The sequence below is a fragment of the Microcebus murinus genome, chromosome 6 (assembly GCF_040939455.1).
Source record: "Microcebus murinus isolate Inina chromosome 6, M.murinus_Inina_mat1.0, whole genome shotgun sequence".
Lineage (NCBI taxonomy): Eukaryota > Metazoa > Chordata > Mammalia > Primates > Cheirogaleidae > Microcebus > Microcebus murinus.
In genome coordinates, this window is record NC_134109.1 from 4,863,481 (window position 1) to 4,881,320 (window position 17,840).

The window sequence follows — 17,840 nt, forward strand, 5'->3', positions numbered from 1 at the left end:
GCGCAGGCTGTGGAGAGCCCCCGCGGGCCTGGGGAGGGCGCGCGGCCTGCGGCGAGGGTTGGGCCGCGCGTCCCACCTGCTCCCGCCCGGCCCGCGTGTCCCGGAGCCGCCGCCGCCGCCGCGGAGCGCGGTTCCGCTTGATGGAACACCCAGAGCTCACTCCTCCGCCTGGCTCCCATTTGGCTTTTTATTATCTGCCTCCCCCATCCTAAGTGGTTCCAGATTTACAATTTAAGAGGCGAAGGGACCACGCTCTCAGCTCCCAGGGGACCCTCAAGGGATTAGGGCAACCGCAGCACGCACGCTGGGCGGCCTCGGGGGCTGCGTACGACTGCGGGCCGCTAGCGGGTTCCTTCCCGGAGCTCGGACCCTCCCCGAGAGCGCACCACCTAGGGCTACAGCATGAAGGCGGTGCTGGATCTCCGAGCTGGGGCCCAGCTGCCCTAGGCACCTGCCCGGCCTTCCCCGGGGCGCACAGCCTTGCGTGGAGAGGGGGCCCCAGAGTCCCAGGGGGCAGGGCACGAGCCCTCGGGCGACCTCGGAAGTGGGCGCGGCGGGCAGCACGGAGCAGACACTGGCTCCCAGGCCCAGCCAAGCCTGGCGGTCACGACGCGGACCACCCACGCCGCCGCGGACCTGGGAGCCAGCGGTCCCTAAGCGAGGCCTCCGGAACGCCGCGGGGTCGCGGGCTCTGCCTGACCACAGCACGTCACCTGGGTACCACCGTCCCGAGTCACTGCCCTTAGTGGGAGGACCCCAACCCGATCAGCTTCAAGCCCGCCACACCCCCATGCGCGGCACCCCAGGCAGGCCCCGCGGCTAGGCCCCGCAGGCGCCGGAGGGGGAGGGCCCCGAGGGCCCAGGGCGCTGTTCCAAAGGCCAGAATGGAAACTGTGCGAAAAGAATCCCCAAATCCGGCCGGGCCCGAAGCCCACCGGCTTACATAAAGCCCCAGGAGCCTGCCTGCCCGCCCACGGCCTCCAAGCTTGGGGGTGTACAACGGCGGGCGCCCGGCCAGCCCTGGGGCTGGCACCGCCACCGACCCCCGACCACGGGCCTGGCGTGACCCCGGGAGGGGGCAGGGGTCTCAGCCTCTTCCCACCCTCTGCTCCCAGAAACGTTTAACTGGCCTTTAATCACATTAGCGGGCGGCCCCAATTAGGGCCGCAGGAGGTGGGGGGCAGGAGGAAACCGCCGTGTCACTCGAGGATAAAGGTCCTTTCATGCCCTCGGCCTGGTCATGGGCAACCCGGCGGCCGCCACCCCCAGCCTTTGATCGCGGCGCCCGGGTCTCGCCGACGCCGCCGTGTCCGGCCCTTGCCACCGCACCGGGTGCCCTCGCCCGGGAGTGCGCGCTGGGGAGCGGGTAACTCCGAGGCCCACCGCCCGGTGCCCAAGCCCGACGGAATCCCGGCAGTGCGGGCGGCCCGCGGGCTCGCGCGTGCGCATCGGGGGCGCGGGCCAGTGGTCCGCCCAGGGGGCTCGCAGCGGGCCTGGGGACCGAGCGCCGCCCCCGCCAACCAGCCGGGACCTGGTAAGGCCGCTGCCTGTGGCGTGCGCGGTTCTGAGGGAGGGTGACCCGCTGCCACGGGTGGCCTGGCAGGTCACCTGTGCCCTCCTGAGCCGCCGAGGAGGTCGACCACCCTGAGTCGCTCCGTCCTCCTGGGCCCCGGGGTGAGGCCCAACCGTCGCCCGGGGTCAGGCGGAGGCCCAGGCCCAGGCCAGGCGCTGCTGCGGCCTGTCTCCCTGGGCCCCAGGCGACGCGGGGGCACGGGGCGGGGCGACGGGCCGGACTGGGGCCTCCCCGTCGGCTGGGCGGCCCAGCGCGGGGGAGAACCGGCCGGTGCGCCCTGTCGAGGGTCGCCGTGTGCGGCGCTCCCCTTGCTGCGCCACGCTTACCTTGCTCGGCTGCCGGGCCGCGCTCCCGTCGCCCCGGGGGTCGGTGCCGGCGCGCTCTGGGCGCACCGAGGTCGTGCGAGGACAGCGGCCGCCCGCGCCGCCGGAATGCTGATGCCGCGACTCCCGGTGGCCGCCCGGGACCCCCCGCCCCACTGCGGCAGCTGCAGCCCGGAGCCGCGTGACCCCGGCCCCGACCTCCCCGCGCTGGGCTGTTTGTGCGAACACAAAAGAGAACACTCATATTTTTCTTTTCCCGGCACAGACTTAACACCCGCCCCGTCTCCCCTCCCCCAAGTCACCCCCCACCTCACACACGCTTCACTGAGAACCGCTTTCTCTCCGCGCACCCACTTTGTCTCGCCTTTCTCTGCTATTTAATTCCATACTTGTATTCGAGGATGTCAGTATAGCTTAGAAAGTTTCATAGAAAGTCAGAAAGCAATTAGAGAGGCCCTTTTATTGGAGTCTCGTTGGTGCCATGGAATCTTTTAAAGGAGAGCCTGAAGGACCGAACACAATCCCATTAAGCCGCCAAAACTCCCACAGTCTTCAATAGGGGTGCTCAATACTTCGACAGACTTTCGCTGGCTCATTGGGAACGGCGGGTTTCAATTCCTAGTCCCACCGCCGACTCACAACAGCGGGGCCTTGGACCCCTCATGCCTCCCTTTCTCATCGGAATTTCCATTGGTGAAATGGCTCGCAGCGCCGGAGTGAACATTAATTAATGTCTGCAAAGCCAGTCCCAGGTCTCGGTTTGACAAGTGCTATGAAAACCTGAAGCGCTTTAATACAGAAACACCACGTCCCGACTGTTTATTTGAATTTTTTTTTAAAGAAAATTCCAGCTAGTTTCTGGAAATGTGAGCTCGATTCTTTTAAAATAAACTTTTTACCCCTCTCAGCTTTAAAATCGATCGGCTAACGTTTGGAAAATGGGTCAAAGAAATTATGCTTTGCTGGGAAAAAGACCACATATGACCAAAGTTTCAGCTTAATTGAATTTTAGTGCCAAATTATAACTCGCTGAATAACTGGACTTGGGTGAAGGGGGGTGGAGGAGAAGCCAGTTAAGGAGGGACAATTCTAATGGAAATACAGCCATCCTGAGCTGGGGTAGGGAGGCCACACTGGTACATTCAGGACTGCAGCCTCCACTAGCAGCCTAATTCCAAAGAGGTGAGGTTATCACAGTATCGGCTTCTTATGTGGGAAAACTAGTATTGGCCCATGTCTGATTTTTGTGAATTTTGGTTAATATTCTGGTGTGTTATTTAATGTAGCAGGCAACTCTTCTATAGAGCATAGCTTTCTCCTTTGCTATTTTAGAGAATAACTTCTGTTCTTGACAATAAAAATTAATCTCTTCCTTTAAAAGTCAGTATGTAAAGAAAGCAGGTGTTTTTTTTTTAAAAAAAAAAAAAAAAGAAGAAAAAAACAAAGTATTAAAAAAAATAGGTGCTTGGTTGTCAAAGCAAAGCGCCAGGTTTAGAACAATTAGGATTTTGCTCCTGGTGTGTGATCACAGATGTTCGTTTTATTAAATAGAAGTTTGTATTTGACAGTTTCTGGATTAGTTTTTGGAGAGGAGAATAGGTGATAGGCTCATAATTAAGGAATTATAATTTAGATGCTAATGAAATGAGCATCGGGTCTGTGGAAAGAGGATTGTTTTCTAACTCTATGAGGGGATAATTAAGAGCGGGCATGCAAAAATTGAATATTTAATGTTAGACTGCTTTGTGTTAGTCAGCAGTTATTTTTAGATTTTTCTCAAATTTGCCCTCTTTTTTTCTCTTTGCCCTTCCTGGTCCTGCTGCCACCAAGGTCAGCTCCTTGGCCTCTGTTCTCTTATTTTGTGTCTGCACTGCACCCACGGCCAGTCGCATGGCATTCTGCATCCCCTCCCCAGCCTGGCAGCCTTCGAGACTCCCAAATCCAAATCCAACCTCAGGCACTTCCCAGGCCTGCCTTCGAGATCCCCTGCCTTGGCCACACGGGTTTCTTCCCTGACTCTTTAACAAGCCTTTCCCCCCTGCCTCTGGACTTCTCTGTCACCCTCTTCCCTACCTGAAACGCCTCCCACCCTTCTCTTCCCCTGTCCAGGTGGCACCCTCAGACCTAGCCTCTGCCTCCTCGTCGCGGGCTCAGACCCACATTGACCTGGCCCGCGGCGGGCTCCCGTGGACCTGGCTCCCCCGCCCGGTAGTCACGGAGGGCTCCGTGGCACTGTCTGTGTCTCGTGGCACCGTCTGTGTCTCGTGGCACCGTCTGTGTCCCGTGGCACCGTCTGTGTCCCGTGGCACCGTCTGTGTCTCGCGGCACCGTCTGTGTCCCGTGGCACCGTGCTTATTGCTCGTACTGTATCATGAGTTTGGGAATGTTTCTGGTGGCGGAGGAAACACTGGGGCTCCCTGTGAGCAGGTATCATTTTACTCACTTCTTGGGGCTCTGTCAGCACCCAGCACTCAGAAAGTAGGTCATCCATCAGTCAATGGGATGTTGATTTATAAATCAGATTCCCATTTCAGCAGGCAGGAAGGAGGAAAACAGCTCAGAGTGCATCCGTTCACAGGACGCGCTTCTGCACTGAGCTCGTAGGACCCGTCCCTGGACTTTTCCAAACAACATAAAACTATTTAAATTAAATGGAATCTTAAATTGTTTAAAAAATGAATATGATTCAGTTGGATTGCAATAGAAAGTAGAGAAAAACAAACAAACAAACAAACAAAAGCAAATCCAGAAACCCAAACAGTTCAGTCTGCCTTGGATATTCTTGATTCGCCTAAGAAAAGGATCAGATTCCCGAGAAAGAAGCAAGACGTTGGAACAGTGCTGTCACATATTGGCGAAGGCCCCCGAAAACGCTGCCTCTGGCAGGTTGTCTGTTCCCTGTCTTGCTTGCGACCCTCTTCTCTGAAGTTGCCCTATGCCAGGACAGGGTGTGGGTAGTTTTGGAAAAGTGCCACCCCAGCGATGTCCTTGTGCACCTGGACCGATTGAATTCACGCACCTTCCTCGGGGAGCGTGGCTCACTCTGAATCACGCTGAAACACGGGCAATGGGACTTGCTTTGGAGAGGATGACAAATTCTGCTCTTGTCAATAAGCGCGTGATTAAAGTAACAAGATAAAAATGACACTAACACAGCTACTTTTAAAACTCTTCAGGGAACAAAGAGATTAGCAATTGCTGTGGTATGGGAAGAAATGAAACTGATGAAAATAACTCTCTCAAGAATTTGAAGGGGGAAAAATTGGCATCTTAGATTTTACTGAATACGAGCGAGGTATCATTTCATACCATTTAATAAAATTAACTAAATTAGAAGTATTAGCATTTAAAGATGGATTGTGTTCCTCCTGTGAACTTTACAGCCCCTGAGGGGGGCCATCCTAAGGGTCTTCATCTTCAGCTGAGAAATTGCACTTCCTGTTGGAGTGTACTTCTCGGTTCACACTTGCAAGTAACAATAAGATAATCAAAAGGAGAAGAAGAAAAAAAAACAGGTATATAAAACAGAGAGCTGGATTTGGAGTGCAGCCAGGTGACAACGTTCATGTGGCATGATTTTCAAGCTGTTTAAAAAACTTGAAAAGCTTCCTTTCTTTCTTCCCAAGCGAAAGTCTTAAAAAATGGATGGGTGGCTTAAGCCTTTTCCCACCCATGAAATCATTTGCCCTTATTGTGTCTTTTCAGCCAGCCACTTACCCCGAATGAAACCCTGCTTTCCTTCACGTCATTTTTGGAGAATATTTTGATGTTCTGATTTTGTTCCAATTCGATAGTTTAAGAAAATATGTAGGTTCGGGTTCCTTTTAAATTGGCTCATTAGAGGAGTCCCTTGGGTGTGGGGCAGGGGTGGAAAGAGAAAGCAAACAAAACAAAAATGCCAACTTTGGATGTATGGTTCAACACAGAATTGATATTTGGGTTCAGGCCAACAAGCAGTGAAATGGCGTGGCGTGTTGGGTGTCTGTTAAAGATAGCTTTGGGTCAAGGCCAGGCTTTCAGTTTTAATCCTAAGCGTCGCCCTCCTATTGGCTCTGGCTTAGGTACTTCTTTATCTTAAAAGACGCCAGTCCCCTGCTTATGTTAGACTTTAACAATACCTGTCCGCAAAACATTTGGGGCTGGGTGTTTTTTTTAGAATTTATATTTTTTTCCTTTCGGATTTTAGAAAGGGAATGCGGTATAGAGACTGTGTATTATGGAATGCTCCAGCCTGGGGGTACTTCCTTCCCAAGTGCACGTACATTTGGGTGGTTAGGAGTATTCACTTTAAGTGGAGCAAAACGGAGACTCTAAATAGATATCCTCACGTTGGCGTAGCGTGCAACATTTGTGAAACAACCTTTGTCTTTCAGAGCTTTATGAAGTGTTGGACTTGCATGTAATGGGGTGGTGGAACTGGATTTCAGGACCTCTTTTCTTTTCCTAAAAAAAAAAAAAAAAAAGGGAACTAGTTCCAGGGGCCTTCAAAAATCCTTTCCATTGGTCAGCTTTAATTGTAGCTATGGTGTTTAAGTGTTATTTGTTTCAAGACTGCTTCTATATTTTCAGATCATTCATAAAAAGTTGTGGGCTAAGGGCCACACTTTAGCATATTAAACATACACCATGCTAACATTTCGCGTGTCCTGCTCTACATAAAGGAGCAGCTGCAGGAGGCATCGGCTGGCTGGACTTAGCACCGAGGTGGGCAGCCTCTGGTGGCCATGTCTCACTCTCCCCCTGCCAGGAATATCTCCCAAGCTTAAAAGGGCTGCAAGTGCCTTCATTTGCCTCTGACCTCTAGAACCAAAATAAACTGCGCACGACTAATGGAACCTAAGGTACTAAGAGGTCCTTCAAAGGATGAAAGGGAGCCAGCAGCACGTGGATGGGGTTCCCGCAGGGGGTGGAGGGTTGGGTTACACAACTCCTACTGTCCCATCCAATTTTGGCTCCGTGGGTCTGTGTGACCCATATTAAGTTCTCATAAACATCAGCTCTTTCAAGAGGTAGAAACATTTGGGGCAGAAATAGCGAGCATTCCAATTTAAATGGGAATACGCTGTCTATTTTAATTATTAGAGAGATTTTAATTTTATTATAAAGGATCCCGTGTTGTTCAAATTTGATTGAGTTCTTTATAGGGCCCGTAAGAGCAAATGAAATGCACATAGGCTGTGCACACTCTCAGGAAATGTCAGAATTCTTCATTAGATTTTATATTGTGTTGGACACAAGCGCTCGACCTCCATGACTGTGCTTCTGAAATTAAAATGGAAGCCACGTGGAAGGATGATTCACCATGCCAGCATTCAGTTTTGCACCTGACTGTTCTGGGATCCATCTAGTGCTGAAAGCAAAACGGTCCTGTTTTAACAATGCACATTTTTAAGGGTTCCTGAAAATAACTGTGCAACCAACAGCACTGGCCTCACAGAGACACCAGCTTACTCTCATAAAAGGGGAAGAGGGTCCAGGGCCAGCATCCCTTGGGCAAAAAGAGCCGGGGGAGGAGGCAGGGAGGCAGCAGACAACGCTTAGGAGGACTCCAAGGGAGAAAACCCTCCAAAAAGTGCCATTCTGGTGCGAATTTTGGAGCTGCCAAAAGTGGCAGGGAGATGGCTGAGACTGGGGTACTCCACCTCATCTCTCTCCCACACGCCCGACATTTGTCACTCGGCACGTGTACATAGTGCACACTAAAGGGAGACGGCTGGCCCCGGGGGGTCGAGAACTAGCAGGTGAACTCCAGCCTCTGCAGGAGGCAGCGCCTATGCCTGCCTCAGAGCAAGCTTCTCATCTCAGATTCCTCTTGCTAGCTTCCAAGCATGCACCTTTTCCCCTCAAGGTCTCAAGGTGTTGTACAGAGCCTTTTACCTATGAAGCATCTTATTTAATTTTGCATGATTAAAATCGGGGGAAGCGGGTGAAGGCGCAGGCAGGGGAAAGGGGAGCAGGCTTCAAGAGAGGGTAGGTGGGGGAGCAAGGCAAAGCCAGGTGCTGCCCGAGGCAAGGTGGTGAGGTCCCCGCTCAGCAGCGGTGATGCAGGTGTAAAGATAAAGAAGAAATCATTGCGCCCAGTGACAGTAACAAAGCACTGATGGATTTATACCTTGCCAGGCAGGGAGGGGCCCAGGCACAGGTCTTGGAGAGGTGGTGCCGGAGATGAGTCTTAAAGGGTGAGTTGGCTGTGGCCAAGAGGAAGGCAAGGCCGGGGGCAATGCAGGGAGACTATCACCAGGAAAAAGGAATGAGCAGCCCGAGAAGGGCATGCTGGGGGCTCTGGGGTCTGGGGTCTGGCTCTGGGGTCTGGCTCTGGGGTCTGGGGTCTGGCTCTGGGGTCTGGCTCTCCATTTCAAGGCCGCAGACCCTCAGTCCTGCTTCTCTATGAGGAGTAGCTGAAGTGATCTCCTTCTGCAGGGTCTTACCTCACTAATACCAAGCTGCACTGCAGCAGGTGAAGTTCGAGTTCTGCAGACTTTAATAGGGATTCCCAAAAGAGAGAACCAAATGGACAGTTTTCCTAAAGTTTTGTGTATACAGATATTTGTAGGCTTTGACTTACAGATGTTTTTGGCTTTGGCTTGGGATCTCTGTACCAATATTGTCTTTCATTCATTTATTCAGTAGACATTTGTCCGCATCTAACAGGCCCAGAGCTCCAGCCCAGGCACGAGGCGCAGCAGGATGGCCCGGTTTCTGCCTTGGAGGGGCTGACGGTCTCGGGGGAAGACGCTGAGCAGCAACAATGGCAGCAGCAATACCACATCCCAGGTTAGTGGGTGTTATTTTTTGTATATTTATTTTAGCGTATTATGGGGGTACAAGTGTTAAAGTTACATATATTGCCCGTGCCCCCTCCCCCCTTGAGTAAGGGCTTCAAGCATGTCCATCCCCCAAACGTTGCACATCTTACTCGTTGTTGTTGTATATACCCCTCCCCTCCTCCCCCCTCCCACCCTCCCGACACCCGATAAATGTTACTTCTATGTCCACTTGGGTGTTGATCTGTTAATACCAATTTGCTGGTGAGTGCATGTGGTGCTGGGTTTTCCATTCTTGAGATACTTCACTTAGTAGAATGGGTTCCAGCTCTATCCAGGAAAATACAAGAGGTGCTAGATTACTATTGTTTCTTAAAGCTGAATAGTACTCCATGGTATACATATACCACATTTTATTAATCCACTCATGAATTGATGGGCACTTGGGTTGTTTCCACAGTTTTGCAATTGTGAACTGTGCTGCTATAAACATTTGAGTGCAGGTGTCTTTTTCATAAAGTGACTTTTGATCTTTTGGGTAGATGCCCAGTAGTGGAATTGCTGGATCAAATGATAGATCTACAGGTTAGTGTTTTAAAGTGCATGTTGTTTTAGTTGCTCCGAAGGAAAAGAGCCGTCAGCAGACATCTCTGGGAGCTCTACTATGCGACAGGCGCCGTGTGGGTGCTGGGAGGTGTGCAGGGGTCAGCCCTCTGCTCTCGATGAGCTTGGATCCTCAGTGGCTGAGCCAGGCCAGGCCATTTCAGTGTTATCAGCCGTGGGAGTCTTGGGGGCACACGGGATGGGGGGCAGGGGGTCATTGCATGGCATTGTATCAGGAGGAGGAGCAGCATGAAAAAGGTTGAGTGTCTCTGGGGTACAGTCAGCCCTAACTGGGGCTGGGGTAGGGGTGGGGTCAGGAGGGGTGAGGACAGTTGCAGGCACCAGGTGGCTGGGGCTATCTGTGGTTGTTGAGTTACCTGCTCCTGGAACACAAGAATTATGCCAGCCGAAGGTGTCCCATGGAAGATGTTCTACCTCTCGTGAAGTTCACATTTTATACAAAATGTTCCATGACATCAAGCGTAATTTGACATCACTTAAAAAAAATCCGATTTTCCGAACATAACCTGGATAACTGTTTTAATGTCAGGTTAGCTTCTTGCAGAAGAAAGACTTGAAACGTAGGCTACCTAGAAGGACTGGGGACACGAGTCCCTTCTCCCCGACAATAGTGACCCTAGCTTCGGATTAGAAATGCAAGCAGAATTTCACAAAAGGCACGCCATGAGATCAATGATGCTTGTGAACCTGCTTCCTGGACCGTTCCACAGAAGGGCTTCAGCCCCGGCAGCCCGTGTTTGGGCACATGGGATGCTCTACCTGGTTTGTCTGAGCTGTGTCTGATTCCATTTCTGGGGCCGCGCGGGAGGACTGAGCGGTGGTGGGTGGGAAGGCAAGGAGCTGCTCCCACCTGTACGGGAGCCAGCTGGTGTGCGCTTGGGGAGGGGAATCAGGTGGTGGCAATTCTGAGCTTTGTTTTCTGCAAGTGTCATTCCCCCCCTGCCCCCACCTCCCGGCTGTGGGAAGCCTTCACTTCGAAGATGTGGCTACCAGCAGAGGCGGAGGCAGGTGGCTTTAGACTTGCTGGAAGCCTCTTTCTCAGACCCAGAAAGTTGCCTCTCTGTGCAATGAAACTGATTTTGAGAGTGAGTCAAATATCTTTTTTTTTTTTTTTTTTTTTTAAAGAGCAACCACTTAGTAATTAGTTGTTCAATTCAACTGTTTTCTTGCCTTCTTTAAAAATTTTTTTTTTTTTAAATGTGGTAGTTTTTTTTTTTTTTTTTTTTTTCTGGGCAAATTCTTAGGATTTAATTGCACTTAAAAATTGTGGAGCCTGTCAGAATAAATTGCAGATAGAATAGTCTTACCCAATAAAACTAGTCCTGTGATTGTCACCACTGTCAGGCTTCTCAGATAAAGTTGTGGGAAGGACAATTTAAGTCTACACGGTGAACCACACTTCAAATCAGTATTCAGCATGAAGCTCATTGAACTGAAAAACAAATACCGGAGTTGTTAGCAGCCCTGATGTTTGAGGAATCAGGCTTTGATTTTAAAATGACTCCAAAATTTTCCCCCTGAAAATAAAAGGAGAAATGTCTACCCCTTTGGTTTTAAGTTAAGGCGGTGGCATTAAATCTGTTAAAAAATATTTTTTAAAGGACAAAATGGGTTTTATAGCATATTAAAAATAGTAAAAGCATAAACAGTATTGCTAGCTTCATGCAGACTTGCATCTGCCTGTTTGGCTCCGTCAAATTCTTGTTTATTTCTGGGAGCAAATGGCGATCACTGCCTGTCAGGGGCGGGCACGGACCTTTTCTTTGACTTCAGAAAAAGGCACCACTTTGGGGTATACAGAGCTCAAATGGTGTTTTCTTTTCCCGTGGCATTTCTAAGAAACACTTTCATCCTTTGTTCTTCCATTTTTGATAAGTGAGCGTCTAAAGGTGAATCGATCGATCTTCATGAAAAACGGAACGTTTTATGTATCTTATCCGTACGACCAAACTGTGCTTTCTGGGGGAGAAGAGGGCGCAGGGCACTTTTCATTCTCTCCCAGAGCCCGGCCCTGATGGCTGCTCTTGATAACCCTCAACTAAATGAGTGATAAATCCTATAAAAGACAGAAAGTACTCTGTCGTTTGAAGTCATTTTTAAGTTGACCGTACTGTGTGTCTCTGTGACTAATCTACACTTTGTGTATGTTTTTGCATAGTTCCCTGTGTATCAGGATGGGTAGGGAAAACATCTTCCTTACAGGAAAATGTTAGTTTATTTCTGCTTTTCAGCACTGTGGAGAAGATGAGTCAAATAATAGGCTGCGAAGTGTTGGGGCTTGAAGAAGGGAGACACTCAGCGGGAACCGGGGCTGGGCTGGGCGCAGGAAGTCTGGTTTCCGGGACGAGACCCCCCCCCGCCCCCCCCCCTGGGCCCAGTTCGGGTTCCTCGCCTGTGCACTGTGCTGTGCAAATGGTGTGATCCCCTGCGCCTCGGTTTCCTCATCTGCGTAGGACGTGGATGTCTGTATTTCCATCACATAGTTATCCGAAGGATTTAGCAGAAGAAAGACCCCAGTGAAGTTCTTAGCTCAGCGCCTGGTGCTTAGTAACTGATCATTAACGAGAAACAGAATTTCACAAAAACAAAATTAGAAAAATTAAGGTGGTTGAATATTTGTCTTATCAGTGATTCCTATTTTTTCCAAAGGGCATGTTAAGAATATGAGTATGCTTATGTATGAGTAATAATTAATATGTTAATGTGATTCTGTATGTTGTCAATTATCTGAGTCCTAAAGAGATTTAAAACGCTGTTGCCCATGGAAGTTGCTGGGTTATTGGTATGATGTGTATACGCATATGCTCATATATGTGTGTGCATGCATACCCCTCCCCCACATGCACGCACATACCTGTGTCTGGCCATTTCATACATTTTGTAAGCTGTCACCTAACAGCAGCAGGGCACTGGCCCCATACTTGCTCTGGAGCTGAGGAGGGTCCCACAGCCAACTTTAGCTTGGACTCCTCCACTTGGGAAAGTGGACTGTCGGCCCCACAGTTGAACAGAAACCCTCGTGCTGGTCTCAGGCTCCCTGTGGGCTGTGGAAGCCCAGGGCACTCAGGACCTGGGGCCCCCGGGGGCTGTTTCTTTCTGGCCCCACAGTCTCTGCCATCCCCTGGAAGGGCTTCCTGTCTCTTCCTCCTGGTGGGGGTGAGCAGCTGGGGCTCCAGAGCTGGCCGTCCCCAGGTGCCCAGGCAGGTGATGCTCTGGCACCAGGTGGTCCCCACAGAGACCAGGCATGAGCAAGGTGGAAAGGAAGGGACCTGAACCGCACAGAAAGCTTAGGGCAGATCTGGCTGAGCCCCTGGCCTCAGGCAAGGCTTGGAACCTTCCAGAGCCTCAGGCTCTTTCTGTGGTATGCAGATTAGCTAATGTCATAGGATCAGCTGCAGAGTCCCGCTGTTCCAGTTTATAAGCAGGCTAGGTCACAGATGTGATAACGACTCATCCCAGCTGAGGAGGCAGCAACTGCTTTCTGAAGTTGATTACTTTTATAAATGCTAAGGCAGGTAAATGACAAGTTGTCTGATATAAGCCAGTGGTAATGTGAGCTGGCATATTCTGTCCAGATCTGTCTTGTCCAGATCTGTTTTTCTGAGTATGCTGTTTCTCACCTTGCAGTTGTTATGTTAGAGCAAAGAGAAAGCCAACTTCTACCATAAATCACTCCTGTACATAAAGGGCTCCCAACCTTGCATATTAAATCAAGGCCTGAGAAGTTCTTTAAAAATCCAGATTTTCTACCCAGTCCATTCTGGTTAACTGAGCTAGATCATATAGCAACTGTTGAAGGATGTTATTTATCAACACTTGAATAAACCAAGTGTTAAAATATCCTATATTTTTAATACCCTAAGAGGTGAATAAAAATACTATTAATTTATTTTCCAAGCTATAAAATTCAGTTCAAATCTGCCTACTAAAAGTCTTTCTGTTCATATACTTAAGATAACTTTGCAAAAAGCAATGTTTAGGATTGGGTCCACAAATGTAAACTGATAACATATAAACATCATAAATTATCAGTTGTTTGACTGAATCTGGCTAACGGTGAAAACTGGTCTGTTGTGAATGCAGACAGAGCCTAAATGTGAGTCTTGTTTATTAAAAGACAACATTTTTGGTTAAAATTCTGAGTAGGGATTGTGTAACCTATTATTTAAAAATGTGTTAAAACTACTTTGAATTTCTTTTTCCCAAAGAGAATCTGTGATAAACTGTCTGCGATTCTTTAAGTGTCTTCAGTTACTTTGTCTTGAAGCCGAGGGGATTTAATAAGAAGAGCTGATATCAGTTGCATGCTCTGTCTGATACTGTTTTGCAGACTTTGCCCGTGTTGCCTCACTTATTCCAGATACCAGTCTAGCAGTGTAGGGGCCATCGTTGTGCGTTTACAGACAAGGAAACTGCAGCTCATCCCAGCCCAAGGGGGGAATTCAAGCCAGGAGGCAAACTTCCAGCAGCCCTGCGCTTCGTGACCACGCAGTACTGCTTCCCAGCATTACAGAGGCTTGTGGGGATTTTTAATTTTCAGTGACAGCTTTCTTATTGCATGACAAACTATATAATAATAAACACGAATGGATGTAAATTAGGACTATTGGGCAGGTTTCGCAATAGCAATTGTTTTGAACTTCTGCTTGAAATATGCTTCTGTAACTGGCAGCCTGTTCTAGCAGTGGGATTTAGAAACGCTCACCCAGTTTGAACGAAACCACTGCATGGCAATCAGAGGATGTTTCCAAATTGAATTTGTCCAGTGAAACTCTAAAGGGGAACTAATATTGTGTTATAAATGAGGACGGCACATGCAATGCAAACAGTTACCGAACAGTTAATCGGGGAGAGTTAAAAACACAATTTTATTTTCAAACAGCATCCGTGTTTACTGAGCACGTCTCACGTGCCAAGTGCTGGGCTACGAAGGGAGGACCTTCTTCCAGGAGCTCACGGGCTAGTCTGGTGGGAGAGAGAACCACGTCAAGAGATAGTGAAAATATTTCCAGATGGATGTGAAGAGAGTTATAAATATGAAAGTGGTGTATAGGGAAAGTATGGAAAGGGACCATTTTCAAATAATAACCCTCTGTTTCGTAAGAATGCCAGTAGTTTCCAGAGGAACAAGTTGCATATTAACTTGGGGGAATCACTAGCATTGTAACACTGAAGGGAATACTGATCAGGGGTCGCGTGCTCTGGAAACCGGGGACAGTCCCTGGAGGCTTCGTTACCCAACTGCGACCGAGACAGACCAACAGACATTTCAGCGAGTAACAGTGAACCACGTTTCTGACATTTGTGCGTTTCAACACATTTGTTTTATTGGTGAAGTTGAAGTCACAGATGATCAGATATCCTTGACGGGAACCCCCCCACCCCCTTCCATCTGCATTTAGAGAATCCCAAGAATCTGTGCGGGCGGAGACTGCAGGGCACAGGATAAGCCTAGTAGAGCCCGGGCCGGTCTCATCAGGGAATTAGATGTGTCTGTGCTCACTTTGAAGCAGAAGAAATACATTTCTAGAGGAAAAAGAGAAACCCGGCTCTAATCCTGCCCACTGGAGTCCATGGCACAACTTCCAGATGGTGATATTCAGATTCTTTTGATATTTCTCCAGCTAGGGATATGAAATACATTTGAGGAAAAAAAACAAAACTTATGCCCCGGAAAAAAAAAAATAAGCACATCCTAACTATTGACTATCTCCTGTCCGTATTTAATGAAATGATCACTTCCTGTTGTGAATGTCATGAGGTCAGCGGTAGTAGGTGCCACCAGGGTGTAAACTTCAGGGAGCCACACCTGGATCCCTGCTCTCACCTGTCCCGTTCACCTGGCATTCCCAGTGCTTCAGACAGGGTCTGGGATGTTGTAGGTGCTCAGAAATATGTGATGATCAAGTGACCGTGATGATTGACAGAGATGAGTGTAGAGTGAAAGCCATTCAACAGAGAAGTGCCTTTTCAGCCATAATTTAAAATATATGGGCAGACCTTTGAGAAGTTCATGGCAGTGCAGTGATGGTGATGCAATCTTCTGGAGCCTTTTCCTAGGTTCTTAAACAACTGAAGAGGAATAAAGAAGACCCGAGAAGGTATTTCAAAGAACACGTGAATAATTCACAGATAAGAGAGGAATACAATGTTGGGGAAATTCAGTAGCACCAAAGAACTGCAGCAGACTGAAAACAAATTGGGAAGTGGAGCCACTTCACTGCTAGCTCAGACAGCATTAGTATTTCATAAGTAGTTTTTGAGAATTAATTCGGAGAGGGGAGGATTTTCCCTTCTTTTTCTTTCTTTCTTTCTTTTTTTTTTTACAGGATGGTTCCCTATCACGAGCTGCTTTAACTGGACAAAAACATTTATCTGGCACACGCTTGCTCAAAACCCAGAGGGGGGAAAAAAAGCAAAGTTCCCTTAAGGATGTCAGCTCCTGACTACAGGAGTCAGTTTGAAAAATCTTGAGTTTTTAAGAAGGTGGCAGAATTACATAATTATTCACAACTCATAAGAAATTAAAATACCTCTTCCAAATATGAAGTTGTGAGATAACAAAAACCACAAATTCTAGACTCGAGGAGGGTGCGTGCATCTTCTACTCTCCCACGCAGAAACCCACGGCGGGCGAGGAGTCTAGGTGGCGCGGGGTGGCGCACGTGGCCGGGCTCGGGGGCGTGCGGGGTGCCGAGGGGACGCCCTCGTGGGGCGGCTCCTTCTCTGCGCCTGCTTGGGGGAGTCTGGGGCCCGGCTAGGCGCTGGGGATGCAGGACGCTGGGGAGCCAGGCGCCCCCGGGAACCACCCAGCTTCCTTCCCGCCCACTCCCGGCAGCGCTGCACAGGCACGGAGGAGCCAGAGTCCCGGAGGAAAGCGCTGGGGGGCTATGGGAGGAACCTGGGGGGCAGGGGGGACAGGTGCCGAGATGAGCCCAAGTGGCCTGTCATTCTGGACGGAGGCCATGCACTGTCATCCTGTTCGGGTACACTTTGAAAATCACAGCACCTCACTTAAACCAGGCTTGCTGTAAAAAGCTACAGTTAACCTCTTAAGAATCCGGGGAGCTGCCTTCAGAGGACGCTTGAAGCCTCCTCACTCCCTCCCGTTTTAAGGAAGCACCTGCCTCAGCCCTGCAGGAGGCCCCGGGGGTTCCCGCCTGCAGGGGGCTTTCCACCCAGTAGGGCCGGCAGGTGGGCACCCGGGGCCTGTTGGATGAGTAAGCAGTGCAGGGTGCTGGCGAGAGGAGATGCGGCCAGGATGGGCACCCGGAGGCAGGAAGGAGGGGCTGGGGTGGGGCTGGCAGAGGGGGCTGAGACCTGGAGCATGGAGTGGGCATGAGCCGGGGCACCAGGGGGCAGCCGGAGCCGGGGCCAGGCGGCGGCAGACCTGCTGGCGTGTCTGAGGAGGGGAGCCTTCCCTGGCTGCAGAGGTGGGTGGAGGCCTTGGCAGTGCAGCACGAGGTGCTGGGACTGGCCACGGGGACGTGTGGACAGGCGTCAGCTGGGTGACAGTCCAGCAGCACTGGGGAGGCAGGACTGGGGGAACAGCTGTCGGTGTGGGAGAAAGCCCACGCGGGGGAGCAGGAGCACCCCGAGGCTGGGCGGCGGTGTGGAAGGCTGCAGAGACCTCAGAGAATAAGGTGCTGAGAAGTCCCAGGAACGATCTCAGTGGGGAGGGCCTGGCAGCCACGGCCAGTGCGGTTACTGGACACAAAAGCCTCCCTGCGTTGGGCTAAGAGTGGATGGAGGTGGAGTGTGGATCGTGGGGGACAGAGGCAATGGCTCATTTTGAGGTCCATCCTAGTGCTTGGCACATAGTGAGCGCCTAATCCATATAGTTTGTTAATAATTGGAAACCTCTCCCTGTATTTCTGTATACCTTCATTACCAATGTTCTTTCACCAATATTATGTTATTTAATTTTTACAAACGCACATAACCTTGAACTTGGCTAAGGAAGGGACCCACCACAGATCGATCTAATTTGTGTCATTTCCGCTCTGCCGGTTGGCCTTCATGAAGTACCCCCTACAGAAGGAGTCTTAGCTTTGAGTTGTATGTTAACTGCCAAGACATGGAATTCAAGAAATAATTTCCTCCACACTCTGTTGAATACCCACCACCTGCCAGGAACGTACGAGGGCGGCATCGTGGCTGCTGCCATTTGGGAGCTCACGGTCTCGTTTCTTTGCTTAACAATGTGGAAATGGGATAAGATCGAATTCTCTGTAGAAACAATATCCTAGGAGGAGTTAGGGCCAATGAGCGCCAGCAGAATTGTGTTTGTATGTGGAGCATTTTATGGGGCCAGAGAACTTAGAGAAACATGAGACAATAAAACAATTACTATAAGAATAAGAGCGCCGTCTTCAATAAATCCCACCTATGGAGAATTAACTAGCCTTATGCCACAGTAAGTCTGACAGTGAAGGGGTTAAAATAACAAATAAATGACTTTATTTAGACTTGAGCATTTCTGGCATATTTTCTAGATTTTTTTTTTTTTTTTGCCACAGTATTTGATGTGACAGCTTTTGTTTGCTCACACTTGTC

At 49.9% G+C, this 17,840-nt stretch overlaps 1 protein-coding gene across 1 annotated transcript in view; it reads left to right on the forward strand.

The window, feature by feature from the left end:
• The first annotated feature begins 402 nt into the window (after window positions 1–402).
• The window catches only part of LOC105861111 (uncharacterized), a 109,489-nt gene continuing 92,051 nt past the window's right edge, over window positions 403–17,840 (forward strand). The window contains exons 1-3 of the mRNA XM_076004606.1: window positions 403–411; window positions 1,270–1,534; window positions 8,548–8,670. Of these exons, the coding sequence (XP_075860721.1) occupies window positions 403–411; window positions 1,270–1,534; window positions 8,548–8,670 (397 nt within the window). The remainder of the gene's footprint in view (window positions 412–1,269; window positions 1,535–8,547; window positions 8,671–17,840) is intronic.